At 48.3% G+C, this 16,734-nt stretch overlaps 1 protein-coding gene across 1 annotated transcript in view; it reads right to left on the bottom strand.

Annotated features, from left to right (window-relative positions):
- Positions 1 to 16,734, bottom strand: part of GCN1 (GCN1 activator of EIF2AK4) — a 38,122-nt gene that overhangs the window by 7,189 nt on the left and 14,199 nt on the right. The window contains exons 22-46 of the mRNA XM_015817443.2: positions 16,619 to 16,712; positions 16,373 to 16,486; positions 15,467 to 15,665; positions 14,942 to 15,097; positions 14,563 to 14,744; positions 13,668 to 13,748; positions 13,410 to 13,553; positions 12,492 to 12,619; positions 11,377 to 11,566; positions 10,889 to 10,959; positions 10,487 to 10,652; positions 10,010 to 10,204; positions 8,868 to 9,114; positions 7,857 to 7,978; positions 7,027 to 7,141; positions 6,001 to 6,180; positions 5,097 to 5,317; positions 4,736 to 4,804; positions 4,263 to 4,401; positions 3,564 to 3,760; positions 3,069 to 3,211; positions 2,633 to 2,750; positions 1,650 to 1,865; positions 815 to 979; positions 314 to 475 (exon numbers count right to left, since the gene is read on the bottom strand). Of these exons, the coding sequence (XP_015672929.1) occupies positions 314 to 475; positions 815 to 979; positions 1,650 to 1,865; positions 2,633 to 2,750; positions 3,069 to 3,211; positions 3,564 to 3,760; positions 4,263 to 4,401; positions 4,736 to 4,804; positions 5,097 to 5,317; positions 6,001 to 6,180; positions 7,027 to 7,141; positions 7,857 to 7,978; positions 8,868 to 9,114; positions 10,010 to 10,204; positions 10,487 to 10,652; positions 10,889 to 10,959; positions 11,377 to 11,566; positions 12,492 to 12,619; positions 13,410 to 13,553; positions 13,668 to 13,748; positions 14,563 to 14,744; positions 14,942 to 15,097; positions 15,467 to 15,665; positions 16,373 to 16,486; positions 16,619 to 16,712 (3,814 nt within the window). The remainder of the gene's footprint in view (positions 1 to 313; positions 476 to 814; positions 980 to 1,649; positions 1,866 to 2,632; positions 2,751 to 3,068; positions 3,212 to 3,563; positions 3,761 to 4,262; positions 4,402 to 4,735; positions 4,805 to 5,096; positions 5,318 to 6,000; positions 6,181 to 7,026; positions 7,142 to 7,856; positions 7,979 to 8,867; positions 9,115 to 10,009; positions 10,205 to 10,486; positions 10,653 to 10,888; positions 10,960 to 11,376; positions 11,567 to 12,491; positions 12,620 to 13,409; positions 13,554 to 13,667; positions 13,749 to 14,562; positions 14,745 to 14,941; positions 15,098 to 15,466; positions 15,666 to 16,372; positions 16,487 to 16,618; positions 16,713 to 16,734) is intronic.

Genomic DNA, 16,734 nt, shown 5'->3' with positions numbered 1-16,734 from the left:
GGTGTATCAGGTGTACTGCTTGAGCAGGGGGTTGGACTAGAAGACCTCCAAGGTCCCTTCCACCTCTGCTATTCTACAGTCCGTGAAACCCAAGGCTCAGCAGATATGGCTGGGGTCCCAATTCAATCCTACCAGCTTGAACAGACGGCAGGTTCCTTAACCCAATAAAAGGCCAGCATCTTTGTCTTAACAGATGCCCCTTCAAGCCAACCATCAAAGAGGCAGAGGTGAGTTGTGCCGTGTTTACATTCAGCCCAGGAGGTTCAGAGAAACACTGGGGGGGGGGGGCGTGGCAAGATTTCAACATCCCTACCAGCTGCTTTAGCAGGAAAGGAAGGATGTCCTCAAGGGCCTGGTATCCAATTGTCGAGTGCAGCTGTTCAAATGTTTTGGCGGCTGCTTCTCGCACTTCTTCCAGGGGGTCACACAGAGCCTTCCTGACGGTGGGAACCAGAGATTCGGAAAAACACAGCACCTGAAATGAGGAATAGGACATGTTTTCAGAGCAGATCCAAAGGAGGACTCGCCGAAACAAATCATGCGGGACAGAGACAGGTTCCTTCACTTAAAATAATAGAATATGTAGAAGAATGCCTTCCCACAATAAACTACAGTGGTGCCTCGGTGTTCATTTTTAACTGGAGAGAAAGGTAGGAAGGAGAGAAAGGAAAGAGAAGGAAGGAAGGAAGGAAGGAAGGAAGGAAGGAAGGAAGGAAGGAAGGAAGGAAGGAAGGAAGGAAGGAAGGAAGGAAGGAAGGAAATGTACACCAGCCTTTAATAACCCCTAGGAGTTTTAGCAGAAAAATTCACTCACTGCATCCCGGCTGGTGGACTTCATGATTTCACTCAGGCCAATGCAGACTCCCTGCCGCTTGTCACTTTTTTCGGATCTTAGACCCTCTTCCAAAATGGGGATGATCTCCGGAAGGATCTTCTCCCCCAGCTTTCGGACGAGATCCCCCAGCGTCCGTGCCGCAATCTGCCGCCAAAAGATACAGGTGAGCCAACCGAGTCCTCCATGATATTGTCAACAAAATCCAATATCTGACTGGCGATTTGCCACGCCATCATCATCATCATCATCATCATCATCATCATCATCAACGTGGTCACTGTATCCAGTTCTGTGCTGCCGTTTTTACCCCAAAGGAACTTATTCAGGATCGCAGCTTTATGGGCAAAACTGGCAGAGATCACTCGCCTCAAATCAACCCTTGAGCCCGTACAGAAGTCCTCAACTTACAACCTTTCGTTTGGTGACCGTTCCAAGTTACAGCGGCAGCAAAAAAAGAGACTTAGGACTCATATTTATGATGGTGGCAAAGTCCTCAGGATCGTGCGATCCCCTTTTCTGAGAAGCCCACTCAATGGGGAAGTCAGATTCGCTTAACAACCGTCGTTACTAACACCTGTGGCAAGCAAGGTGGTAAAATGGGGCAAAGGTCACTTAGCCCCTGCCTCACTTAGCAGTGGAACATTTGAGCTGTCAACTGAGGCCGTAAATTGAGGACCACCTGGACAGAGTCTTACACAGGGAGATTCCGGAGGCCCCAAAGCAAGTAGGTACAAAGACACCGATTGCTGTTCAGCGATGAAAGACCATTTCCAACATCGAGCAGGAATCAACCGGATGGCCCAAAAGACTTAACTGTTCTCTTGTCCGCACAGGTGCTAGCCAAGAACCCCAACAGGAGGCCAAAAAGGGTTGGCAGAATCTCACGTAGGGTGCGTGGGGTGTTGGAAACCACAATTTTCCAAACGTGCAGGGATGCCTGGCGAACAGCCAGCTGGGTATCGGAGCGGCCCATGTAAAGCCCAGCCAGAACTCTGTTCCTTCGTCCTACCCCCAGAGCATTGATGATTGCCTGGAAATTACAATTAAAAAAAAAAACACAAGTGGAAATTAGAAAGGTAAAAGCCATTATTTCCCCCTCCCACACACACACACCAAAACCAAGCATCCTTTTGTTTCGAAAAGGCCAATTAGATAAGATGTTCATCGGAGGCTTAGAACTCTTTTAGTTCCATTAATTTTGTCAAGAGTTATTTAGGTGAGCTCAGAAAGCTCAAGGAAAAGACGTTTAAAAAAAGGAAAGGCAGCAAAATGCGTGTCCTGTATTAGTCCTCCTTAGGAACTTCCATCGCAAGACGCAAACAGATGCCTCCAGAGGAAGGAAGCATGCTTCTCCAAGGAAATCATCCCCTCTGGTTCAATGGATCTCTCCTGGTTTAAGATGATAAACTGCAGGAGATTTAATTAGATCTCCAAATCCTGGTAATTTTGCTAGCTAGGCTGCTCAAGAGGAGAAATGGTCAGCCAGAGAAAGTGCCTGTTTGTTTTATTGCATTGAATTTATTTTGGCCATCCACTACAGCGGACTCTTGAACTCAGCGCTCCCCAACCTTGGAGGCTTGGCGGCCCAGCTGGGGAGGGGGGAGAAACGGGAACCAGGCTGTGTGAGCAGCGGGCCAGCACGCCCGTGCCATGTGCATGCAGCTCGACTTGCGCAAGTTAAGCTGCACACACATGCACATGAGTGCCAGCCTGCCCCTCACTTGGCCCGGTTGTGAACAGGCCACGGCTTGTTCATGAGCTGCAGCTCACAGGTTGGGGATCCCTGCTTTAACTTACTTTGTTAGATTGGGCTGTTCCAAAATTATCATCCTCTGAGGCCGTCTCAGTTGTCATTTTTCCAGAAACTCCTGAAATGTGGAACAGAAGATCCCCCAGCAGCTGAACTGAGCTGTACCTGTTTTCCAAAACACAAAAACACAGACTGAAGGAAAAGGCAGGGTAACCGGGGTTTACACTGAGCAAAAGAGATTGTGGCCTTTTTTTTTTTTCAGTTTGCATATGGGCAGTCCTCAGTTTAGGACCACATCTGAAACTGGAAGGAGAGATAGGTAGGAAGGAGAGAAAGGAAAGGAAAGGAAAGGAAAGGAAAGGAAAGGAAAGGAAAGGAAAGGAAAGGAAAGGAAGGAAGGAAGGAAGGAAGGAAGGAAGGAAGGAAGGAAGGAAGGAAGGAAGGAAGGAAGGAAGGAAGGAAGGAAGGCAGGCTAGGTCATACCTGATTCTCCAAAGGTCATCGAAGAGGCCTTGTTCCAGTTGAGGAAGGAGCAACGCGATGGCAGTCTCTGCGTACATGCTTATAATCCTCTGCCCTGCACGAAGAGCCGTGTCCCGCACGAACTCGTTCTCATCTGCCAAGGCCTGAAAGGATCACAAATCACTGGTAACATACACAATTTTTTCTGCTCCGGTGTTGCACCTAGACAAGCGGGGAATTGATGAAATCCCTGGTCTGAAGTCACCCAGCTGGCTTTTCATGCCTAGAACTCACCGTCTCCTGATGATTGGTCCAAAGTCACCCAGCTTCCCTTTCATGGCTAAGGCAGGATTAGAACTCAGTCTCCCACTTTCTAGCCTGGTACCTTAACCACTAGACCAAACTGGTCCCAGAAAGCTACCTCTAGCCATTCCCAATCTCAAGCTGATCTCTTTTAGGGGGGGGAATAAATCCAACCTTTTCTCCCCGACTTCAGGATCTGCTCCAAGCTCTCACCTTAAGGATGCAAGGTATAATGGGCCCAACGTAAGGGGTGAACTTTTCGCCAAAGGTTATAGGCAGGTAGTTGAACATCATAATGTAACCGTCCCGGACGTGGGGAGCGATGTCCACTTTGCTCGCGGTAGCCACGATGTCTGGCATCAGTTTCTCCAGCTTCTCTACTCCCAAACCAGCCATAACCTCAGCCAAACCTAGAACAGAAAAAAAAAACATCCTTATAACCAACAGATCGACAACTATAACGCTCGGGTTTTAGCACGCAGAGTCCTCGACTTACGACTGTCACCGAGCCCACAATTTGGTTAAGTCGCGACAGTCATAAAGGTTGTTCAGCAAATCTGTCTTCCCCACTGACTTTCTGGTCAGAAGGTCGCAAAAGGGACATTGCAACCGTCATAAATACGAATCAGCTGCCAACCATCTGAATTTTGATCACGCGACCATGGGGACGTGAAAAACAGTCCTTGGTCACTTTTTTTCAGTGCCGTTGAAACTTTGAATGGTCACTAAATGAACTGTTTTAAGTGGAGGACTGTCGTAAGTTTATCCTGGCAAGCATTTCACGAAAGAAGCGGAACCTCGACTTGGCAAAACGCGAATATCGGTGAACAAAATGAGGGCCTGTAGCATTTGCGGACGAAGCTATAAGCTGAGCCCCCCCCCCGGTGAAACCCCGCAATCGCCCCCCCTTACCTTGGGCAGCACCTGACCGATCCACCGAACTCTGCTCATAGGTCAAGGTTTCCATCAGCCAGGGCAGTAAGTCTTCAAAGCAGGACTCGCCCATGCCTTTCACCATGGCACCCAGCGCCTTTGCGGATACGGTCCGCACCTGGGGGGGTCCAAAGAAAAGCTATGGCAACTGGACCAAGAGGAGGCACAGACGGTCTACAACGGGGGTCCCCAACCTGTGGGCCACTAGAGGTCTGCAACTGGGCCGTGAAAACAGCTGGCGAGTGAGCGCACATCCTCGCTTGAGGATCAGTGGGCGCTGTTTACAGGAATGGCGGGCACGTGTGCACACTGCTTGTGCGAATGAAGTTGTGCACGCATGTGCACGTGCGCTTGCTGGCCGCTTGAGCGAGCCGTGTCCCCTCCGTTCCCGGTCCGCAAAGCTGGAAAGATCAGGGAACTCTGGTCTACAAAGAAGTGGAGGGACAACTGACCTCAGGCACGGGGTCCAGAAGAGACGTTTTCAATCCGGGAGTGACGCTAGGCAGGTAAGGAGCCAGATCCTGAGAGAGAGACACAGAAGGCAAGAAGTGAACTGGGGGAGGGTCTCCAATTCCCACCTGGAAGCAGAGGGAATTTGAAGTGTGTTTGGCAACGAAGATGCTTCTGGGACTGCCTGCTTTCTTTTTAAAAACAGAAATAGAAATCTAGCACCAATTTCGCTCTGGCCGTTAGTTGATCAGATCCTTGTATTAGAGGCAGCAATAATGACCTCCCCTGTGCTTTGAACTCAACGGATGATCCTGGTCCTTTGTGCCTGATACTGTCCTCTTTACTTCCTCCTGGCCAACGTACCTTCTGGTCCGTCAAGGAGTACATATTCCCGATGATCTGGGCGGCCATTTTCCGGGTGTCTGTCGAGCGGTCCTGAAAAGCCCTCTGGACAATAGGCATGATGAGAGCCAAGGACGGAGCATCGATGAAGTGGACAAATTTGGTGTCCAGCAAAGTCTGCAAGCACTTCTGGGTCTTTCGGGATGGATCGGTCAAGGCGTCCAACAGGACGGGAGCGATGGCTGTTTAGTGGGGGGGGGGGAGGAAGGAGGAAGAAAGGAAAGACACACAATTGTGAAGACATCCAACTAAGCTCGAAGCCTCTCGTGATGCTGGTAAGTGAGATGAAGGTAGTTCTGAACTTACATCCACAAAGGAGCCCAAAATTTCTGTTGCTGAGAAATGTGTTAAGTGTGGTCGTTAAGTCGAGGACTAACTGGACTGGAATGTTTTATCGGTCATTTTGCGCAACGGACAAAACGTCCCGGACGGTTAAGAACAATTAATCAGTGGAACGACTTGCCTCCAGACGTTGTGAATGCTCCAACACTGGAAGTTTTTAAGAAAACATTGGACAACCACTTGTCTGAAATGGTACAAGGTTTCCTGCCTGAGCAGGGGGTTGGACTAGAAGATCTCTAAGGTGCCTTCTAACCCTGTTATTCTATTCTATTCTATTCTGTTCTGTTCTGTTCTGTTCTTCATCTATTCTATTCTATTCTATTCTATTCTATTCTATTCTATTCTATTCTATTCTTATTATTTCTATTCTTATTATTTCTATTCTTATTATTTCTATTCATATTCTATTCCTCAGTTGTGGAACTCTGATCCATTCAACGCAAGCCAAAAGTGTAAAGCTCCCAGAAGGGGGAAAATAAATTCCCCCATGCTGACACACACAGAGGCACCCAGAACCTCTTACCCAAAATCTCAGGGTTCCTGATCACCGAGCCGATCTGCCTCAACGCCTGTTGCCCGGCTTTCTGGACCTTCACGTGAGAATCCGTCAGCACCTCCGTCAGCTTCGGCACGATGTTTGGCAAGCAAGAAGACAGCTGCTTGGGAGCGCAGTAAGCCATGGCTCCCAGCAACTCCACTGAGCCTGGGGAGCACATGAGAAGAGAATAGGACCCCAGCATTCTCCGGAGCTGGGGCAAAACCCAATCCATAGCCCTATCCTACAGGGAAAGGCATCCTCAACTCACCAAAGTTTGTTTAGCGCAGGGCTCTTCAAACGTGGCAACTTTAAGACTGGTGGACTTCAACTCCCAGAATTCTTACAGTTGCCAAGTTTGAAGACCCCTGGTTTAGTGACGGAAAAAAGGGACTTACGGCTATTTTTCACACTTACGACCGTTGCAGCCTCCCCACGGTCCAGGGTTCAAAATTCAGAGGCCTGGCCACCGACTCATATTTATGACAATTGGCTAGTTGCCCAGAAAACCATGTAAAATAGTATTATTAAGTGAACAAGGCTACAGTTATAAAGAAATGAGAAGAAAAATGGGTGGAAACTTAACCAAAGGTGGCATTTCTACTGGACACTTTTCCCAAAAAGGTTTCCACAATTTTGGCCGCTACTGTATATTTGCTTTCCGTGAAGAGCCGTATATAGAGATGTTTCTAAAGTGCTGGCTTTTTGCTTGCTTGAAAAAGCACCTCTTTTTCTAATGATTCGATAACCTTTATTGTCATTTTTTTCCCTGTGGGCACAATGGCGCCCATTAAAAATGAAATTTAGTTGCTTCCTCTCAAAGTGTACACATAACACAGCATACATTTAAAACACGCTATATACAACATATGTATAGACCTGCACCCTCACATATAAGTAACATATAAATGTTATTCACTGTCCATCTTGAATACATAATGGAGGAAGCCTGAGATGCCGGTAGCGTATCTACAAAAATATTTTTTTAAAAAAAGGCCAGACACAAATTCTTACCAGCTTTGGTTCTCCATGAATCCTCCTCAAGAGCAGCTAACAAAGAGGGCAACACCAGCTTGACCCCGTGGGCACTTAAGTTGCTCATCACAGCCTTAGCACAATCATCTGCAGCCTTGTGCAAAAAGATGGGGGGGGGCGAGGAATCAAGATCTAACAGTAAGCTAAGAATAAACAACAATCTATTCAAGGAAACACCAAAACAATCCCACTAACACTGACAGGACAGGACATTGGTATATAGAAATAAGAGCCAACCCCCCTCCCTTCTAGCACTGGTGATGTTACCTAGTTGGGTCATGAAACATCTGCAAGAAAACCGCCCAGCTCAGAGAGCACCAAGGACCCCACAAATCAAAATCTGCCTCAACTTCAAGATTCAATGGAAAGCACAATGGAAACCTATTCAAATCATGTGGAATTGTACATCACATCCAGCCATGTGTTGTTTTAAACACGGTTTGTTGGATAAACTACAATTGTTTAGGGTTCGCGTTATAGAACCATCCACAGCCTGTAGACTACCATGGTGGGATTTTCACAGTGCATGAAGTCCATCACAAACTTGGGCAAAGCCTTTTGATCGCAATGTCATCTGTGATAGGACTCCAGTTACATGCTAGTCTTTGGTTTACCTTCAGAGCGAGCCACTGCTGGCTTGATCCAGACATGGTTTGTGAAGCACCATGGCTGGGTTTACTCAACCTGGTGACCGCCATCAAAGCACCGGAGGACTTAACAGAACCTCCATTATCTGAGCAGAATCAGCCAAGATTCTGCAGAAGCCACTCTCCCTGCTTCTCCAGCACTGCCAGCCAAGAGTTACTCACCTCCCGGACGTACTGGTTCCCGTCCCCGAAGCAGAGCAGCAAGTGAGGCAGCACGTGAACCACGTAGGGCTCAAAGAGCTTCCCCAGCATGATGCACAGCATCTCAAAGGCGAATAAAGCCCCTGGGAAGAGAAGAGAAACAGTTGCCTTAATAGCACGTCAGTCAAGAAGCCTCTTGGGGATACATCAGGACCCAGTACAGGAAACCCCCGTCTTCCAATATCAGAGGGGCTGTCGCAGAGAAGAGGAGGGGAGTCAACCTATTCTCCAAAGCACCCGAGGACAGAAGATGAAGCAATGGATGGAAAGTGATTAAAAAAAAAGGAGATGAATGTCCTGACAGGGAGAACAATTAATCAATGCCTCCAGAAGTTGTGGGTGCTCCATCACTGGAGGCTTTCAAAAACAGACTTTGCCCAGGATAGTATAAGGTCTCCTGCTGTCAACCCTCCTGTTGGCCTATGTAGCAAAAGGAGACTCCTGGGGCCTTATTTCACCAGGAATATAACTTTGCTGATAGACCTGTACAGACGCAGGAGAAGCAAAGCCAGTTTTGAAGTTTTTGAGCGAAACGCTGCATAGTTAAAATCTTCCTTTCCCCCTCACCCACCCTGGGCCACCCACTGTCCCTTGTCCACCAATCCAGTGTGCAATCTCTCGGTTTTGGGAAACAGTCCGCTCGGAGCAGAAGACTCTCATCGTTTGACCGTGATGGGAGGGGAGATTCTCCCAGGCCACAGAGGGCATGCATGAATTCCCCAATTCCCTCCCAGCCACCCAGACGTTGCAATCATACCCCCCCCCTCTCCCCTCCCTGGTTTCTGTTATCTGGCACAGCGAGTTGGCCACGACCCCTGCCTTGAGCAGGGGGTTAGACTAGAAGACCTCCCAGGTCCCTTTCCAGCCCTAGGATTCTACGCCCTGCCAGAACTGAGCAGACGAGGGCCCTACCTGGAAGACGGAAGGCCCTCAAGCAGCTGAGAGAGGAAGGGTGGGGATTCTTGGACTCACCTTCCCGCCGGCGGAAATTCTTCTTGTCCTGGATCGCGTCGGTCAGCTTGGCCATCATTTCCTGCTGCTTCAGAGAAAGGATTCCCAGCCCCTTCACCAGGCCGGCCAGCCCATAAGCGGCTCCTTTCCGCTCTGCGTACTTATCGGATTCCAGCAGAAGTTGCAGCAGTTTCTGGATCATCCCGCCGGCATCGTCTTTGATGGCCGGCACAAGAGGGGGTAAGCAGCTGGCCACGGACTCCTGAACCTGCAAAAGCCCCCACCAGATCGCGGCTGCTCATTCTGGGAAGGAAAGCCGATTTTTCATGCTTTCCTTCTAGAGAGCATCCCCTTTGGGGGAGGGAACGTTGCTTTCAAAAGAGGAAGGGGAAGTACTTCTGTTCCAAGAGAACTACAGGTCTCAGGCACTGAAAAGGAACTGCTGGACATTGTGGCTTTGGGAATTCCAGGCTCCCCCCAAAATGCACTTCATCTTTTAGGGAAAATGCAACCTCCTCAAAAGCAGCCATATTTTTTTACCCTAAAGTCTTCTCTACCATTAAATCGTCTGACTTGTCCCCTGATCAGTGGAGACAAGGAACATAGATGCAACATAAAGCAATAAAGGGGGAGAGGGTGGAACACATGGGGAGACAGCCGTGGTTGCCAAGGTTAAAAAAGCATCAACCTTTTGTAGATAACCACAAACATTCAGGTCTAAGCACAATTCAAAGCCAATGCTTTTGGACAGGAGTTGATTTGAGGGAAGGGGAAAGAGAAATAGATTTCTTCTTTTGGGTTGTTTTTTCATGTGAAATTTATTTCTTTGTCTAAATATAATTCAGATAGTACCATGATTAGGTTAATGCTGCTTTTACAATGTAATATTCTCCCAAGGATGCAGAAGGGGGGGGGAGGAAGGAAGGAAGGAGGGAGGGAGGGAGGGAGGGAAGGAAGGAAGGAAAGAAAGGATGCAGGAGGGGGGAGGGAGGGAGGGAGGGAGGGAGGGATGAAGGGAGGGAGGGAAGGGAGAGAGAGTGATAGAAAGGGAGGAAACATCTGCATAGTCTTGTGAGTTCTTAAGCAAGGTAGCTCCCTATCATTGTGTTAGTAGGTGGCTCTAAAGTCAGGATGCTCACATCTCTCAGCCAAGGACGGCTCACCTGTTGGGATGGCGTCGAGAGCGCGGCTATCAGCTTGGCCACTATCGGTTTTACTTTCGGATCGCTTTTGTCCAAATGTTTGGCCAGTGACCCCATGAGGATGACGACGCTCTGCCGGACGGCGTCGTAGCTGGCATCGTTGGGGGCATTCTTAAGGAACTCCTCAAACACTGGCAACAAGGAGTTGACGCTCTCCTGAAAAAAAACAGGAGCCAGAGGAAGTGGGTGACTAGGGAAAACAGCTGGAAAATGTAACTTTGGACGACGAATCATTCATTACCCAACTAGGTAACACCATCCGTGTGTCAGGAATGTAACGTCAGCAAGAAAACCAAGCTCCGAGAGCACCCAGGACCCCATAATTGGATTTAACTGAAAAAAACGACCCAATTGTCCAGTCTTTGGCTGATTCTCTGAGAAAGCTGCCAACGGTTCCGAGCTTCACAGGCCTAGGATTTTGGATGAAGGTTCACCTACCTTGCCATGAGTATTAAGGGCTGAGAGGGCAGCGTCCAGCATGCACTTTCGGACTTCGGGGTGACGGTCATTGAGGGCATCGGGGACAAAGAACTGGAAAAGAGGCTTCACCTGGGAGCTTTCCAGGTGCTGAGAAAGTTTATTCAAGGCCAAAGCAATGCCACACCTGCAGAGAGAATTTCATCTTTAGTGGTCATCATGAAGTGTAGCCGTTATTTTTGTCAATGTCAATTGCATGGACATTTATTCTCCCTTAAAGCCCAACCAGCAGGTCAAGAATGGCATGAGTTGCATTAAAACAGCTGGAGATACTGATCCTCAGTTTCTACCACCATGCCTTGAGAAAAAAAATCTGAAGTTTCTCATTTGGGGAGAAAGGATCGGAAGGGTAAGTGGTCCTACCTGGCCTCCCATTGGTCAGGTGGAGAGTCCAAGATCACCCGTCCCAGAGCATCCAAAACTGGTGGGGGTCTCTGAGGAAGAACGACAAGCATTTGATGACAACCCTTGTCCCACCACCATGGAGTCAGTAAATGTTGCATTTCTTCAATGGGATTCCTTGATTAGGCTGTGGGTTACTGTTAGGAACTAGCAAGAATACTCTGATGCACAGATGACATTATCTAGTTTGATAATGAGAGGTCTGCAAGAAAACCACCAAGCTCAGAGAGCACCAAGGATACCAATCCTCCTCCTCCTTGCTCCTGTCTGCAAACCCCATTCCCTTCTAACACTGATGATGTTAGCTAGTTGGGTAATGGAACGTCTATGTGGAAACCCCCAAGCTCAGAGAGCATCAAGGACCCCACAGTTCAGAGCTACAAATATTCTATCAGTAATATATGGACTCCTGATCAACTATGCTCATGCTTCTGTCCACCGGGGCTTACGTAGAGCTTCTCTTGATAAATCTCCATCAGTTTGGCCATGACATCCCTCGTCTGGCTTCGGTACTGTTCAACCCCCTTGGAAAGGGCTTCCGCTCCAGCCTGGCGCACCGCCTGCTCGTGGTGGATGACATCTTTGATGAGGATGGAGCAGATGTCCGACTGCAACTCTAAAGCCATCGATGCCCACAGCCTAGGCGACAGGTAGATTGGAGGGTCATCACCTTCCAGAAAGATCTCTGGGGCAAAAGGCTGAGGCGCTCGCTCTCTGCCCTTCCCCACAACAGCCACCGCAGATCAGAGAGAACATTCAGGTTGTAAAATTCCAGCTCTCTTGCCAGGAAACCTGGATTGTTTCCTGTCATACCATGTTTTCCCCCCAAAATAAGACCCAACCGGAAAAATAAGCCCTCACATGATTTTGTCAGGACGCTCGTAATAGAAGCCCCACCCCCAAAATAAGCCCCAGTTAAAATCATCAGCCAGACGGACGTATTTAGTACCGTATTTCCCCCCAAGTATAAGCTCTAACCGGAAAATAAGCCCTAATGCGTCTTTTGGAGCAAAAATTAATATAAAACCCGGTCTTATTTTGAGGGAAACACTGTCGTTTCCTCTTTTGGCGAGGAGATAGCCAAAAACCCTCAGGAGATTTTAGCCCAAGAGATTTTGTTTTTGGTCTAGACCAGGGATAGGCAACCTTAACTCTTTTATGACTCGTGGACTTCAACTCCCAGAATTCCTGAGTCTGCATGAGGGAAACTTTGGCCTCTTCATGAATTGTGGACTTCAACTCCCAGAATTCCTGAGTCTGCATGAGGGAAACTTTGGCCCCTTCATGAATTGTGGACTTCAACTCCCAGAATTCCTGAGCCAGCATGAGGGGAACTTTGGCCCCTTCATGACTTGTGGACTTCAACTCCCAGAATTCCTGAGACAGCGTGGCTCAGCTTGGAAACCTCTCCCTTTCCCCTCAGCATGGCTGGCTCAGGAATTCTGGGAGTTGAAGTCCATGAGTCATAAAAAAGCCAAGGTTGCCCACCCCTGATATAGAAAATGGGGATATAACTAGGATTATGGGGTCATGGCTTCCTCCTTCGAAGGACAGGCATACCTACCTCTCTGCCAGCAGTCGGATTTCTTCTTCCCTGTCGAAATTCACCACCCAGAGACGGCGCAGAAGGTTCATCCCATTCGTCTCATCGCTGTCTGGGGTGGGCAAGACCATCTGCAGCTCCATCAGACCCTACAATGCAAGAAAAGGGCGTTGAGAGCAGAATTATTCCGAGTTTGAGCCCTGTTTTTTTCTCTCTGCATACAGCTAGTCCTCGACCCACGGCCACAATTGAGCCCAGAATTTATGTTGCGAAGTGAGAAATTAGTTAAGTGAGTTTTTCGGCCCGTTCTACGACTTTTCTTGACACGTTTGTAAAAATCAGTAAAGTTGCTCAGTTGCAGTTGCTAAATTAGTAACACGGCTGTGAAGTGGATCTGGCTTTCCCTTGTTGACCTGACTTGTCAGAAGGTCTGCAAAAAGGGGATCCCGTGATCCTGGGATGCTGCGACCGTCATAAATGTGAGTCAGTTGCTAAGCATCCAAATTTAGGAATAGGAATGGAGAACGGAACAGAATGGAACAGAACAGAATAAAGAAAATAGAATAGAATAGAATAGAAAATAGAATAGAGGATAGGATAGAGAATAGGATAGGATGGGATGGGATGGAATAGAATTCTGTATTGGCCAAGTGTAATTGGACACACAAGGCATTTGTCTCACAGTGTACATATAAACTCATAGTGTAGATATAAACAGCATAAATCATAGTTACAATCATTAATCATAAGTTACAAGTTATGGGCAATGGGCAAATTTAAATGAAAGTAAATCAGATGCAGTTTTTTGCCGTCTCAGACAAACGATTCAAAAGCCAAGCGCAACACTCCACCTAACAAAACATTTTTATTCGGTTGGCCAAGAAGAGGTTCAGCTCCCATCCCTGAACCTCCAACCCGGCCCAAGAGATTCCAACTGACCCGCAGAGCTGCATCCCGAACGTTCATGCAGGGCGACTGAAGAGCCTGGAGCAAGACATTTATTTCCTCCTGTTCTGCGTAAGCGCAGCCGTCTTCTCCGCTGCTGCTGGCGCACAAGGCGGTCAGCGCCACCGAACCCAAAACCTGAGCGAGGAGAGCTTTCATCAGGCCAGGGACACCCCAACGGCACCCAAACTTTGAGGGTTTGCAATCTCCCCCCCTTCTCTGATCCGGGGAGGGATGGGGGGATCCACTCACCTGCACCCGCGGCGATCCTGTCCCAATAACTTTAGTCAGGAGCAGCAGCATGTCTGTACGAGGAAGTAACTCGGGACCGTTCTGGTCGGGGGCCACATAAAACAGAAGGAGAAGAGTTGGCTTGCTATTGAGCTGCGAAGGTAACTCTAGGGAGTCCTTGACTTACGGCCACAATCAAGCACAAAATTTCCGTTGCTAAACAAGACAGTTGTGAAATGAGCCTTGCCCCATTTTAACAGCCATCCTTGCCACCATTAAGCGAATCAGTGCAGCGGTTCAGCTAGTCACACGGTTGTTAAGTGAATCCAGCTTCCCCACTGACTTTGCTTGTTGGATGGTTGCAAAAGGGGACCGTGGGACCCCGCAACCGTCATAAATACAAGTCATTTGCCAAACTTCTGAATTTTGATCACGTGACCAGGGGGATGCTGCAACGGTCGTTAAGGGTGAAAAACAGTCGTAAGTCCCTTTTTTCCAGTGCCCTTGTTAAGTCTGGACGGCCACTTAACGGGTGCTTGTAACTCAAAGGACTTCCCATTTTTTAAAAAATAGCTAAGCTGATTCAAGGGGGGAAAAGAATCCGACTTTGAAAGCAATGGAATATAATCCTTTTCAGAGATCACAAACGGCAAGTTCTCCAAAAGAGTTTAAGGAAAAAAGTGAGGGAGGAGGAGGAGGAGGAGGAGGAGGAGGAGGAGGAAGAAACAGGGTGGTAACAGGGAGAAAAGAGACCAAGAAATAAAAATCGGGAGTAACGGTAATCCTGGACTTACAATCATAACTAAACTGAGAATTATGTCATAAGGTGGTTAAGCAGGTCAGATGACCGCGACCAATTTTACGTCTCCCCGTATTGGTGGGAAATCACTTGGAAAAGAAATCAAAGGAGATTCACCTCGTCCACCAGCCAGTCCCCACTGTTGTCAGCTGAGCGCAGCTGAGCATGGACGGTGATGATCTGCAGAACCTTCACCATCAGGTCTTCCTTCTCTTCACTGTCATTGGGGGTCTCCAGCAGCACCATCTTCAGGAGAGGGAAGACCAAAGCAAAGGCTGGGGCTGATAACGGCACGGGACCTGCAGCAGGCAGCAGAAGAGCGAGAAAACAAAGAAGGAAGGAAGCACTTTGATATGTGAACACGGGGGTGCTGCAGTCATAAGTCGCTTTTTTTCAGTGCTGCTGTAAATTCAAACGGTCACTAAGCAAACGATTGCAAGTTGAGGACGACCTCTGCGAGAATGGTTATGTGGAGAAGGTAATCAAAGGGTCTCACCCTCCTCTCCCTTGGCTATCCGGGTAGGCACGGTGTGCTTGTGCAGCAAACTAATAACTCTGTTCACAGCTGTGGGCAAGTCTTCCTGGCACCAGGATTCGTCCAAATCGCATTCGGGCTTCATCATCCGCAAAGTCACGTGACTGGCGACGGTCCCTGAAAGACAAAAGGGAAGAGGAGGACACGTTGAAAGGGTGGTGGAATCTCACCAAATAATGCCATTCAGAGAATACAGGATCACAGAGTTAGTAGTTCTGATTCTTGTTTAAACGTAGCATGAAATAAAATCTGATGATGGAGATGAGTAGGCACAGCCCGAAAGAGGAGTCAAGTGCGTCACAGTCTCGAGTCCCTGCGCGCCCACAACAGATCTAAGCCCAGCCTTCCTTGAATTTCACTGACTTTTATTCTACCACCAATTTGCTTTGAGCGTTAGTAGTTCAAATTCCTGTAAAAAGCATTATATAGTCACTTGAACGGTCTTGTTTCCTGATTTATTGCGACAGTTTGCAAAACAACACACACCAAAGGTCTTCAAGTGATCCGGCATCACACACGACACCAAAGAAAGGAACGGGGCCTTAATCCTTGGAGCAGCCAGGGGGGACTTGAGCAGAGGTAGGAAGCAGCTGACCAGGGCAGGGATGTACTGGGAGAGGCTGGGAGGGTTCCTCTTCAGAACGGCATCAAAAAGGCCCAGCGTGGATTCCAATTCAGTGTCCAGCTACAAGAGAACAGCACAGAGTTGACCATCTAAATCAATGCAGTCATCAACGGGGGTGGCTTTGGGTCTGTCTGGTGGTATGGCGTTAACTCTACTCTGCTGGTTTGTGCACCTGCTCTCAGGGCTGAAGATGTGAACCAGGCCTTTATGACTGGTTCAATTATCCACAGCTTAGCCACAAAGGTAAGAATGAACCCAGGATCTAGCTGGCATCATTTTCAAGGAGGCCCACCAGCCGAGTTCCTCAACTGCAGAGCTTTAGGACAAGAATTGGCTGAAGATACTACCAGATTTATCCATGCCAGAGGAACCTAACAAGACTGTCTCAAAGGGGCTTTTTTCTTCGAAAGGTGAGAGGAGGAGGAGGAGGAGGAGGAGGAGGAGGAGGAGATGATGGTGGGGGAGATGAAGCTTCTTGAATGAGAAGCAAAATGTCTTTTTCTTCCTCAGGGGAAAAAACCAGTTCAGTTGCCTTTTAAAAAAGCACCTTTGAGACAACCCTAACCTGGATGCCTGAGAATCTCCACAGACCTCCAATGAGACTGCAATCTCTTCTCCTCAGAGAATTTCTGCCAGGACTACTTGTACCACACAAGTTACCCTTTTTTTTTCTCCATTCCACTCCTTCCCACGGGGCAGGTTTTCTTGAGCGTTCCATAAAAAAAAAAAGAAAGAAAGAAAAAAGACTCAGGCCAAGTCTGAATTACCTCTTTCAGTTGCTTCCTCATCTGAGATTCCTTCTCCAGCTGGGCCGTCAACATCTCCTTCTGCTTACTGGTGAGCTGAATCTCTTCCTTGATCCCTTTCTTCTTCTTAATCTCCTGCAATGGGCGGCCATTTTGTGCGTCAAGAGGGAGGCAAGAAGGTCTTGTTGGCGAGGAATGTCCGGATCAATCCGGACTCACACGCCCTGGGCCACTTATCTCCTCCCAGTCAGCTGACCAGACCATTACCTCCTTCAGTTCCAGTTCGATGATCTGCTCCTTGAAAGAGTAGGCCTTGTTCTCCCTCTTCATGTTGGCCTTTTTCAGACTATCCTGCTGGGCACTAAAAAGAGGGGATGTGGACT

The sequence above is a fragment of the Protobothrops mucrosquamatus genome, unplaced genomic scaffold (assembly GCF_001527695.2).
Source record: "Protobothrops mucrosquamatus isolate PMUCROS unplaced genomic scaffold, P.Mucros_1.0 scaffold593, whole genome shotgun sequence".
Classification (NCBI taxonomy): domain Eukaryota; kingdom Metazoa; phylum Chordata; class Lepidosauria; order Squamata; family Viperidae; genus Protobothrops; species Protobothrops mucrosquamatus.
This window is presented reverse-complemented; position numbering and strand designations above follow the sequence as displayed.